The 12236-nt window shown below is 41.4% G+C and overlaps 1 protein-coding gene across 1 annotated transcript; it reads right to left on the minus strand.

Annotated features, from left to right (window-relative positions):
- Positions 1-3671: 3671 nt before the first annotated feature.
- LOC137278660 (collagen alpha-4(VI) chain-like) lies at positions 3672-11019 on the minus strand. Its single transcript, XM_067811162.1, has 8 exons — positions 10908-11019; positions 9383-9407; positions 7430-7459; positions 6815-7103; positions 6191-6495; positions 5623-5918; positions 4584-4809; positions 3672-3937 (listed from the first exon to the last, which is right to left on the minus strand). The coding sequence occupies exons 1-8, from the start codon at positions 10938-10940 to the stop codon at positions 3891-3893; spliced, it is 1251 nt and encodes a 416-aa protein (XP_067667263.1). The 5' UTR covers positions 10941-11019; the 3' UTR covers positions 3672-3890.
- Between the last annotated feature and the right edge of the window lie 1217 nt (positions 11020-12236).

The following is a 12236-nucleotide window of genomic DNA, read 5'->3' on the forward strand; positions in this document are numbered from 1 at the left end:
TGCCACAATTTAGATCAAATACGCAGGTTGCGTCAAGTTAATTCTCCTACAATATGACTACCCTAAATAGGATCTGTTAGTTGCATTAAAGTGGTAGCAGGTGGTCCTGCATGGAGCCCAGATTATACAGAGTGTAGTGTATAGGCAGATGGTGGACATGTTCTCCAGCCTGGCTCCCTACAGCCCCACACGGAAGCGCTTACTGCCTGTTGTGTCGTCAGGTGGCTTTGTAATGGAACTGTGTCATTGTTACACCTCATAGGCAGCTTCGGGTTTATACTTCCCGTGGAGCTGAGAATAAAATTCGAGTGCTGGCAGACCCATTGACCGGGATAGTAAAAATGTGTAACACCGTAAACTTTGATGCATGGATTCTGGCGATTTATGAATGGCATTCTGATTTACGTGAGTTGAAAAGGAACTGTTGTTCTGTTGTGCTGTTGTGCTGTGTGGGTAAATCCTACACATGACAATCGTTATTGTCCATGTCATGTAAACACGATTTAGACCAAAGGGGACACAGAAATTAAACATTTTGGTTTATAGTTTTTGCGGAGGTGGTCAGATGGGATCATGCAGAAGGTCTGGGTTCTGTTCCTTACATGAGTACCCATTCTGACGTCTATTATTGAGTGGGATCTCGTTAAAAGCAGCACACGAAAGACATAACACAGCCACTAACAATTTAGCCGCTAATGTGCAGAAAAAGCCGTAGACATGCAAGGGATGGAACCAGTGCATAGATGCAAGTAAATCAGCGAGGGTGAAAGACGGCATAGCTAAAACTTTGGTTTTATTTGTCGTGCAGCGGATTTGTTAATATATTCAGTAGGTTCAGAACAGTCAATCACTCTTGTATCGAAGTATCAAAGGATGCACAGATCGATGTGAATACATGTAAGGTAGAACTTACAGGAAACTTGCGAATACAAAGTAACAAGATATTATGGGATATATATCAGTATCCAAGAATCATTGTGAAATTAGCCATTTAAACACACAGACCAGTGAATAGTGGTATGCTTAAGGATATCTCTTCAATGCACCTGACTTGAAGGTGTTCCTTTCGGTTGTGAGTGAGTGAGTTTAGTTTTAGACCGCAGTCGGCAATATTCCAGCTATATGGTGGCGGTCTATAAATAATCGAGTCTGGACCAGACAATCCAGTGATCACTATCATGAGCATCGGTCTTGGCAATTGGGAACCGACTGGGAGTATCCAATCTCGTTAGTCGCCTTTTGCGACAAGCATACTCGCCCTTTATGGCAAGCATGGGTTGCTGAAGGCCTGCTCTACCCCGGACCTTCACGGGTCTCCTTCCAAACATATGAGCGCTCAAGTCGTGAGGACTATAAACAGTTATAATTTGAAGATATATTTAGTTCACATCTTTTGTTCACATTCAAATTCAATTTCGCGAATGTTAAACTTGATACAGATGGCCAGTAGTACCGATACATCGCCGGTACCAGTTAGTACAAGTTAGTACCAGTTAGCCAGTCCAAAGCGGGGAAACATACTATGACTGTATTTTGTCCGACGTTCTTCACTAACAGAGTTGTCTGGTGGTCATGGTGATGACTGAGTATAAAAAATGTTCGAAATGTTGATTATGCGTGAATTCCTGTTACTGTGATGATCAAAGTACAACTATTTGGCACTCCAGTGATTATTTCTTCCCCGAAATGATTCCGTTGGCAATTAAAGCAACGAAGCGTCCGTACAATCTCGACGCCACGTAAAGTCAGTAGCATATCCGACATTGTTGTGAGCCTGATTGTGTTGAGCCTCATGCTCAACCAGCATGGGTGTCCACTGGCCTATAATATCCAAGCAGACATCCTTGCCGTGGGGAGATAGATATTAGTGCTACTGTAATCCAGGTGTTTCTGGGCCGCTTAGTGAGCGGTCATGACAGTCTTAAAACTAGACTCGTCTGATTGACTCTGTGGATATTGAGGTCCGGGGATATTGAGGTCCGAGTATGAGTCCAGACAAGGGTGCCCCTTCCACTAATCGTCCCTGTAAGTCCACCTTCAGAACTCAGAACGGTTTTTTCAACTTTCCATGAATAGCCCGAGTCTAACATTAATTACCTAGGCTACATTCATTATACGAGACATGCGTGGTGTCTTTTCTCGGTCCAGAAACCCGCAACCATAATGTGTAAGCAGATGTGCAGACGCACACAGATTATCATATTCATACCAAAAATTGCTATATATTTATTCCTAATTCCTAATTATGTGTATTCCCAATCCATGATGTTAATGAAGCGGTAACATACGAGGTTAATAATCTGTTATCATATTATGTTACTATGAAATTTACTCTTAAAAAAGCGTAAAAATACTAAAATAAACCAAGGTGAAGGTCGTGATGCATCGGAACCCACACACACCCCACACCCCACACCCCACACCCCACACCCCACACCCCACACCCCACACTCCACACCTTGAAAAACTCGCGACAATCTCTTATACATGTGTATATAGTTTTGTGAAAATAGTTTGTACATTAGCCTAATCTGCATATTTGTCAGATTTTGATACCCAGTTTATCATACTGCTTTACTGCACCTATAACATCCTTAATATTTAATTAACACCTGAAAACAAACTGCAGAGGAACCAGTAAATGCCAGTAAATCAGGTTTTGCAATATCCGTCCGGTACACACGTTTTCAGTGTTGTGTTTTTCAATTACATGACATTGTGTATGCACTTTTTGAATGAAGACATATTTCTTAACACTAAATTGATTGTTTGATTAAATATACATGTTTTCATATATAAGTGGATGTTGCCTGGTTTCGAATTCCCTGGTCATAAGACCCAAAGCTTACTGGACAAATCATGGCATTAAACACTGTGACTTAACCTTGCAAATGACAGAAATTCCACGTTCATATGTTCAACATTGGACATATGTCGCAGGCTGTCTTTCACCGATGTTGAGATTTCAGTCAGGACTTATAGTGTGTCTGTGTGTCTGTGTGTGTGTGTGAGAGAGAGAGAGAGAGAGAGAGAGAAAGAAAGAACGCAGGTTTGTGAAACCAATACATGTTCATAAAATTAGAGCGGTGGTTGCGAATGTAAATGGGAAGATGTTTTTGATTTTACCTAAAATACAGACATTTATTATTTCATTGTTATCTAATACACATCACTAAAATAGATAGTTGTACGCCAGCTTTATAAGTATACCGAATAAAAAGAAAATGCTCCCGTGCTTCTAACACGCAAATTAGCGATAATTGGGATTCAGGCTAAAATATTGATATTTGTAATGTGCCTCATGTTATGCGTCATAATATATGACATTTGGCTGTTATAACTATTGACTATATCACTGCTTTTAACACTACAGCATACATATCGCGGATATCAACTGAAGGTTTACACCTTTATGCATGGATAAAGTGGGAATCAATCCAGAGATGAGCGGATCCTGACGCAACAATGGGATTTAAATCTACACAGAAAACGAAGAGAATATAAATTCGTAAACCAAACTTTCTTGTTAAAAAATAATGCTCAAATTCAACATGATTTCCATAAACCAAAAGCCTGATACGACATTTTGTAAGTGCACCCTCGAGATGACCATAAAGAAGTGGGAACAGCAATAGTAAAAGCATAGACTTTGTACTTTTTAAACCACACGATTCCATATTTTTGTATATTTTATTTTTTTCATTTTTCCAAAATAGCTTTGAAAATCTTTGTTCCACAGAATTGACTTTCAGAGTCTTTGGGGCAGTTGGTGGACCAGATGGAACTGTCCTGACTTTTCAGATATGCCCTCTGGTTGTCGGCTTATCAATGGGCGACAACTCATCATGTGCCCCCGTGTGCGCTCCACTGTCCATTCTGCGATCGTCAATTTAGGATGAGGGGAGAGTTGGCAGGGGGTTTGAGACTTGATTTAAAGCTGAAAAGGAAATACATCGGATTAATCTCAAAGACGTCAAAAAATAATATTAAAGTTTAACGCTACTTGGGAGACAACCAATGAGTGTTTCAGGTTTTAGTTAAAGATTTTGATGTAATCTGTAAAATATCTCAAACTCCATGATTGGTCAATCAAAGGTATTTACAAACTTTGAAATACCCGATTTGACGATCCCATCTCTGTTGAACACCTCAATAATGTATAAAGCTGGTTCATCAAGATTCATCGCCAAAGTCCTATTTGACATGAAGATTCAAGGTGGCCACATGAGCTATGAGAACTCGGTATTACACGGTTGTTTCGTGGAGCTTCTTTGAATACTTGACGTTTGTGTTAATACGCAGCGCCCAGCACATCACAGATCCAATAATTATCCCAATTCAAATACTTTTAATGTATTTGTTTGTGGTGAATTTCAGACTAGAACTGGTCCCCAGCAAACTGTATTGGGTGATCAGGCTCGCTGATGCATTTGATCGATTGTCTAGTTTCGATTACGCAGAGAACGTCTGTACATGTTTGGATTATTGAGTGCAGGTTTAAATATCGAACAAAATTACTTTGATGGTCGCGGCCAGGATGGTTTTGTGTAACTGACAAGAAGCATGGGCCTGAATATACTCACTGTCACAGACTTTGTTGAGGAGGATGTTCTCCAGATTCCCGGGGCCACTGGTGGACAGGACATTATCTCTGCTCGAAGCGATACTACCCAAGAAGTTCTGGTTGGTCCTGACACCAAGGTCGACAACGTAGATGTCAATGCCGTCGAACTGGGCGTCCCTGGCTTGGCGGAGAATGTCGAATCTACCTAGTTCCATGGTTTGCTGGTCTAGGAACAAGATGGCCACCTGGAAGCAATCACGTCATCATTAGATAACTACCATGTATCATTTACTGCAACAAACATTCCGTATTATTGTGTATTGATTAGACATTTACCGTTTGATTTTCAATTTGAACATTGGCACTCTCATCAACAACACAACCATTCCAACACCCCACCCACTCATTCCTAGCTACCCGATAAACAAGGTCACCCCGGGAACAGTCTAAACAAACTTGATCTCAGTATTATTCGTTACACTCCTATACTGAGTCTAACAAAGCCTGGTAGGAGGTCGCGTCAGGTAACCCTTGGGCGATCTGTCACCGCCCAATCAAACACGACCTGGCCGAACGGACGTAGCCAATCAGAAAACAGACACTGTTTGGCGGGACTTACAAACAGTCACCGAAACCTATCCTTCAACAAATAAACATTCGCATAAAACGGATATTTGACCTGCGGTGCATACGCTTGGGGCTTTCTGGTGACATGGTTACCGTCAGCTAATATGTCCGCAAGCTGACATGCTTGAATACTGACAAGCGACTGTTTACGCCCTCTTGACAGTGATGTAACGTGCTTCATGTGCATCACCCGGAAGCGATGGTACAAAATAGCATTCGGAATCGTTCGGGTACAAACCTTTTCGAGGTAAAAATTCGAAATATATGTGCGAATATCCACTTTAGCGATTTGGTAAGCTGTGTTTTGATTGGTCAATCTCAAATGTTACTTTGACGCGACCTCGTACTGGGGTTTGTTAGAGGAGTGTAACGAGCTTTACTGAAATCAAGTTTTCTTAGACTGCCCCGGGAACAACCATCTCTTAGCCCACCTGGTTAGCTTGAGGTCTTGTGCCCCGTGCATCCCTAGCCTCGGCCCGCATCTCCTTCAACAGGTTACTGTAGGAATCCTGGCGAGGGATCGGGTCGCCGAAGTTGTTGCAGAAGAGGGAGGGGTCGGAGAGAGGAACTTCGTTAGCTCGACATGAGCCGAGGAGCAGGGACAGACGCAGCTGACCACGGGCGTCTCGGAGGGCGTTCACCATGTTGCTTACGATGCTGAAGGCGTTGTCAGCTTCTGATGGTCCGGCGACGAAGATGAGGTCAGCGTTCTCGGCGACATTGCAGGCTATAGGTACAGAAGGAGTGTTATAGGTCATCAATACAGGTGAAGGATTGGAGAATCATTGTACAGGCTATCAATATGGCTAACATTTAATTTAAGAATTGTATAGAGACTATTCTTAAACAAAACAAAGCATAAACTATGGTACACTAAAATTGCCTTTTACAATTGTAACATGTAGTTTTTGTAACTGTGATGTTTCTTTAAATCTAAAGCCTAAAGTTCAAGAGATCATATGTTAATATGTTTTAGGCTGAATTGTCATGTCAACCTACTTCCGCTGTTGAGTATAATTGGCGGGAGATTGCAGATGTTGTTGGGAATAGTACTGTAGAGTCTGTCGAGACCCCTGTAGTTGGTGATGTTGTACATGAAGCTGCTGTCTGGGTCGTTGGCAATGGCTCTCCATTCTCTTTCGTCCGTGTATTGCCCGACGCCGATAACAAACATATAGAAGCCCTCACGCCTTGCGGTGTCTGCCTCGTTCCGGGTAGCGCCGGGCTGACGCGAGTAGCCATCAGTCACCACAACGATGACCCGGGTCACGTCGGCGCGGAACTGATTGTTTGTTCGGACAGTTCTGAAGGAAGCAGCACTTATATAATCAGTGTTCCCTCGCCCATATTTGTGTTTAGGGTTCTTTTTGGACCGACTTAAACGTGTTAAAGAGTTTGGTTTGACGCAGCTACCAGTAAAACGAACAAAACTATAACAAGAGGCACCAAACGTTTAGACTAAGAATGACCAGTCCCTATATGTAAGTATTTACTTGTTACGTAGCTGATACAGTTAGTAACATTTGTTTATCATATCGCACTTTTTCCATATTGCTGGAGTATTGTCGATTAAATGTTATCACAAACATTTCCCTCCTGCAAAATAACGTATCTAAAACAAACCTGATAGCCTCGGCGGTGTTGGTAAGTCCTGTGAGGTAGGGGATGTTCCTGTCGTTGACGGCATTACGCAGCTCCTCTTTGGTCTGGAACTCGCCAAGGTTAAAAGAGATACGATAGTTATCGCTGAAAGCCAGGGCGCCCACGCGTGTGCTCAGTGCAGATATGTCGAGCCGGTTGATCACCTCCCGGACAAACTGACGTTGTAGTTCGTAGTCCTCAATGTAGATTGAGCTGGACGAGTCCAAGATGAAGAAGATATCGGCCTCTTTTCCACGACAGGATGGCATTGCTGACCACAGAGAGACGGCATGATCAGGTTACGTCTAGACGTCTCTTATTCAGGGTAGCATCTACGGGTATTCAAGGTTGCATGCGCGGTTATTCAGGGTAGCAGGCACGGTTATTCAGGGTAGCACACACTGATATTCAAGGTAGCATGCACAGTTATTGAGGGTAGCACCTACGGGTATTCAAGGTATCATGCAGAGATACTCAGGGTAGCATGCACGGTAATTCTGGGTAGCAGTTGTCAGTATTTAAAAAAACTCGTTTCAGCTAAGCACGTGTGTAACGTTTTCACTTAGGTAAAGACTCGATTACGGCTAATGAACTTACTCTGGTCGAAATCCGGTAGGCCGTTACGTTCTGGAAATGAAGTATTTCAGATATGAGTGTGCATGTAAATTATATTGAAAATGATTATGACTTTTCAGACAATGTCAGACGTAAATGTATGAATGAGCACGAACCTGCTTGCTCAAGTCTCTGTCAGGTCTGTAAACCCTAAGTCCTTCAGACAACGACTTATGTCCGTCGAGTAATGATATGCTGAAGCCAGCTACGTCTCCAAGGAATATGTCACATACAATACCAGGACATACAAAAGACTCGGTTATTTGAAACAGACGCTGCGCACGGAGCGTGAAACGTGAGCAACGTTGCGTTTGTGTCCGGTACCTGGGTTGTTTTAGCAACATGTAATAATCTTAGTGACCACGTTTTTCTTTACGTAGATAGTTATCTTTTTCATAAGCTGAAAACCGTCGGTGTGCACTTTCTTCTGTGCGTCATTTCAGTAAGTAGAGTAATGTCTGTCGGTAGGAGATATTTGATATTACGAGAGTGGAATGCCACCAACCAACAGTGGTCTCCGCCGAGGCGATAGTTACGTAAGAATGAAAGTACAATTAGTACAATATTTTTAATGAGCATGGACCGTGAGAAACATACGAGCCAGCGCACTTCCTGCTGTCAAAAGTTATCACTTCAAAATTACTGCGGTTTACAAACTTTTCACCCTTATTTCCCAAGAGAAATTATTGTTAATTCTGCTTTAATTGAATTTTGAAAAGTGTAATAACCTTACGGCGATTGTCCTAGGCCAGCCATTACATATACTGGACACGGTACTGCCTCACAGCATATTCCAATGTTCAGAACCGTAAAGAACGGTCACCAGAAACCCAACAGGGTGTTCCTGTCCTGTGAGTAGTGTGTGTGCAAGCTAAGCTACAGACTATCAATGAACATTGTCATGGTGAGAAATGTCACTATTGTATTTCCTTCCGTCTCCTAACAAGCAGCTACTATATCTGTTACAGTACCCACTTGGTCCCATGGCACAGTGTGTGTGTGTTTGTGTTGACATGGGGAAATACCAGGCAGCAGTTGTAACCAGGGTTATGTGTTGACGATAAAGTCGGTGTAATTCCTGTAAATCTATGACCCATTGGTGTCTACTTACATTACTATATTACAAAACATTTTGTTGGCTAGAACCTCTGACTGGTTACACGCGCTTTGGAATGATTCAGGCCAAACTCATGGTAAAGCATTGCATATACATGGATCGTTTAAAATTCTTTAACCGTGGAACCTTCTGTTAATATGATCTCAACTCAGTATGTTAGGTAAATGTCTTTGTGGTTCATCACCTCCAGAAGCAGAATTAGGTAGATGTAGTTTCCTCTGAACTCCACTTTAAGAGCGTGTCTGTAGGCTTTATAAACGTAATAATATCGAAGATTAGGTATATGTTTAGCTTTATATCCCCCCTACAATGATTTAAGATATATCTTATGGAATTTAGCATCTCAGTTCTCTCCATAATTTGTACATATAATTCCTGTTAACCAGACTGCATTTCCTTTGCTTTGTTAGACCCTTAGTCGCACTACTCATCAAAATGTTTCAAACAAGCCGTCATGATCTTGAAAACAGCTGCAACATAACATCAATATTGCTACTTAGTAACTTCGTATAGACATATACATGTATGTACACGCATATGGAGTATAGATTGTAAATAGCTGGATTATCTGCTGCTTCTATGAGTGCCATTGATACTGATATAACGAATTATCTAACTGCCCGGACATTGCAATGTATCTTAAATGCTCACGTATTCAAATTCTACTACTTTTTATGACTTTCTAAGATATCAGATTATCTCCCATACTTACGCGTGGAATAAATTCGACAACCGTATGTTTATATATGTTAAACTTTACATTGACAAATACAAGGCTCACCAAGTATATATAATATTGCAAAATCTGCTGTACTTACGTGCGAATACCCCAACCGCAAGAACCTGGAACAGTCAACACAAACACACTGAACACAGAACAACAACAAAACACAAAGCTGACCCTCGCACAGATGAACCTCGTTAAATATTTAAATGGGTATAATCATCACTAACCATCTCTACAGTGCTAAATGACTGCTTGTGTGTGCAAATAAGACAGACGTGTATCATTGTGCGTCTCTCTCTCCCTAACCCGTTCCATCGCGGGAATTGTGACACTTAAGTTAAACTTTTGGGTTGAGCGATGTCTTTGGAAAATAAAATTTGTATAGACACAGAGTATTTCATGTAAGGAGAACCTATGCGCATGCCACTGACATCTCTACCACGTAATCCTGTTATCTTGTGGATACCAACTGTGGTACTGTCTTCCCCATTTATGTTATATTGTTTACAAATAATAATATTGTAAATTCAGCACCTTCACCTGCATCTGCAGCTGCAGCTATTTGATGTTAAGTGAGGTGATTGTATCCTGAAGGTAGTGTCATGATCCTGAAAGAGGTGGGTGGAGACTGTTGTGGTGGTTTGTTGTTTAACGGCGCACTCCAAGTGTATGGTGTGTTAATAATCGAATCTGGACCAGACAACCCAGTGATTAACATCATGAAGATCGATCCACGCAGTATTGATACGACAGCTGGTGGGTGAGTGATTTTAGAAGTGGAGGTGTAGCCTAGTTTTGAAGACGTCCCACAGCACCGTTGAGCAAAACCACCTCAACACTGCGGCAGTCGTACACCTCAGCGCTACGGCAGTCGTACACCTATGTTACGTATTGTGGGAGTTACGAGCTATAAGGTCACATTGTACACCGGCCCCATGGTCAATGGTTCTGTTGAATGATTCTACCCCTGGGCGGGGTCGGTCAAGACTGAATTTTAGAGGTGTTGACGCAATCCCACCAGTCTGAGACAACATACAACAACAAATGTTCGGGTTGCTTTAGCTTTTCACCACGGCTGATATATTCCACCCACGTGTATATGAAATATGTTTTATACAGCAGTGTTGCTCGAACTGAATAGAGTTTGAAATTGGGGTGGTTTGTCTCGGGGGTTTAGCTGTGCTCAAAATGACGATACCGTGCTATTCTATATGGATAATTATGCAATATTACGGCGACTTAATGGGAAGTGTTTGCGAAAAGCGATGCGCATATTGTCACTGACTGAGTCTATTACAGATGGTTGTCATACATGACAATATAACGACGGCGGGCATCAAAATGGCCTTCACACTGACTGATAAAATGTTTTCGATAAGGTTGTGTATACTGAAGTAAATATTCAAGGGTTTCCTGAATGATTTCAGGAGTTAGTTGTTGACCAGACACATAGACATCAATTCTATCAAGAAACGGGACTCATTAAAATAATGAAATGAAGGTTGAAGAAAGCATAGCTACATGCTATTTACACATCTAGCATATGCAGGAACAGAATATTTGTTTCTCATTCATTTCTTGTAAAAGTAACAAAAAAGGAAAATGAAAGATCTTACCGCCAATACCAGCAAGCCACTTGACATCGCCATGTTTGATGTATCGTCTGCTCGCCTGTCTGTCCTCGGGTGCGGCAGCAGACGTCGGCAGACTCTTATATACAGCCCAGAAGGGGGCGTGGCGACCACTATACAACTCTCCTTAAATGGATAGTATATGGACTATTTGCCTTCTTGAACAATACATAATATCTGTTTGCATATGCACAGCAGTGTACAGAAAATGGACAGTATAAACATTTATATATCAATGCATGTTTATTGTGCTCAAGGTTTATGCACATATGCAGAATAGCGTTCTTCTATTGATATATAAGAACTACACACATTGGAAGTGCAATCCGTTTTACATTACAAATGTAATGAATTTATCAGTAATCCTTTTACGTCTTTTAAACCTGAGATATGAAATCCTTAACACAACTGAGAATCAATCGGCACTGGTTTTTTCATGGATGTGTGAAGTCATCCTTCTCTAATCACTCTGTAGAAGTACTTGCTACAATCGTGACTTGTCCACAAATTCACTGTTCAATGAAATAGGAAGTCACATGTGAAATAATGTCACCATTCACAGTTGCAAACATGCACTTTCCCTTTTCTTATCGGTAAAAACCTGTAAAGTGTGATGCATGTGTGGATATCAGCCTATGAGAAACTGCATGAGGAACAGATTTAAAATGCCACCAATAACAATACAACAATCATATTTACGAAATTCCCCTTTCCCTGTGTTGTAGTCCCGTAATTTATCACAATATTAATTAATTTGATATTGCTACTAATTTTACTAAAATAATTCAAGGATTTTCAATTTGGTATTTGCGCTTTTCATTCCTTACTGTGTTCCAGTGTGCATGCAGCACAACTCTGATGGAGTATGTTGCAGCGGGAAACAGATCTTTAACGCATGTAAATAAAGATTTAAGTTCATTGTGCTGGTCTTGCAGATGATGTTAAATCCAGGTCACTTCCGGCCACATGAGATGACTGAAGTGACTTCTTATCTACTTCCGTCAATGGTCAATCCACTAACCACCAACCTCTTCACGTGCCCCAGCCACGTCCGGTTCGCGACACCAACAGCAGCTCACTTCTTGGCCTTGAAGCAAGAAATTAACACAATCAGCAGAAACATTAGCTGACTGGCATTGCATTTAATAGGTGTTTATGCTGACATGCGCTCTATTAATTGGAACCTTTTTTACAGGATTACACAAAGACATGGATACCGTAGAGTCTAGATGTATTGTAAACAATCACTTGGTATGCGTTTACCATTTCCTGTACAAGAAAAAATGGAATAGATGTTATATATGATATAGACTA

This window comes from Haliotis asinina, chromosome 3 (assembly GCF_037392515.1).
Source record: "Haliotis asinina isolate JCU_RB_2024 chromosome 3, JCU_Hal_asi_v2, whole genome shotgun sequence".
Lineage (NCBI taxonomy): Eukaryota > Metazoa > Mollusca > Gastropoda > Lepetellida > Haliotidae > Haliotis > Haliotis asinina.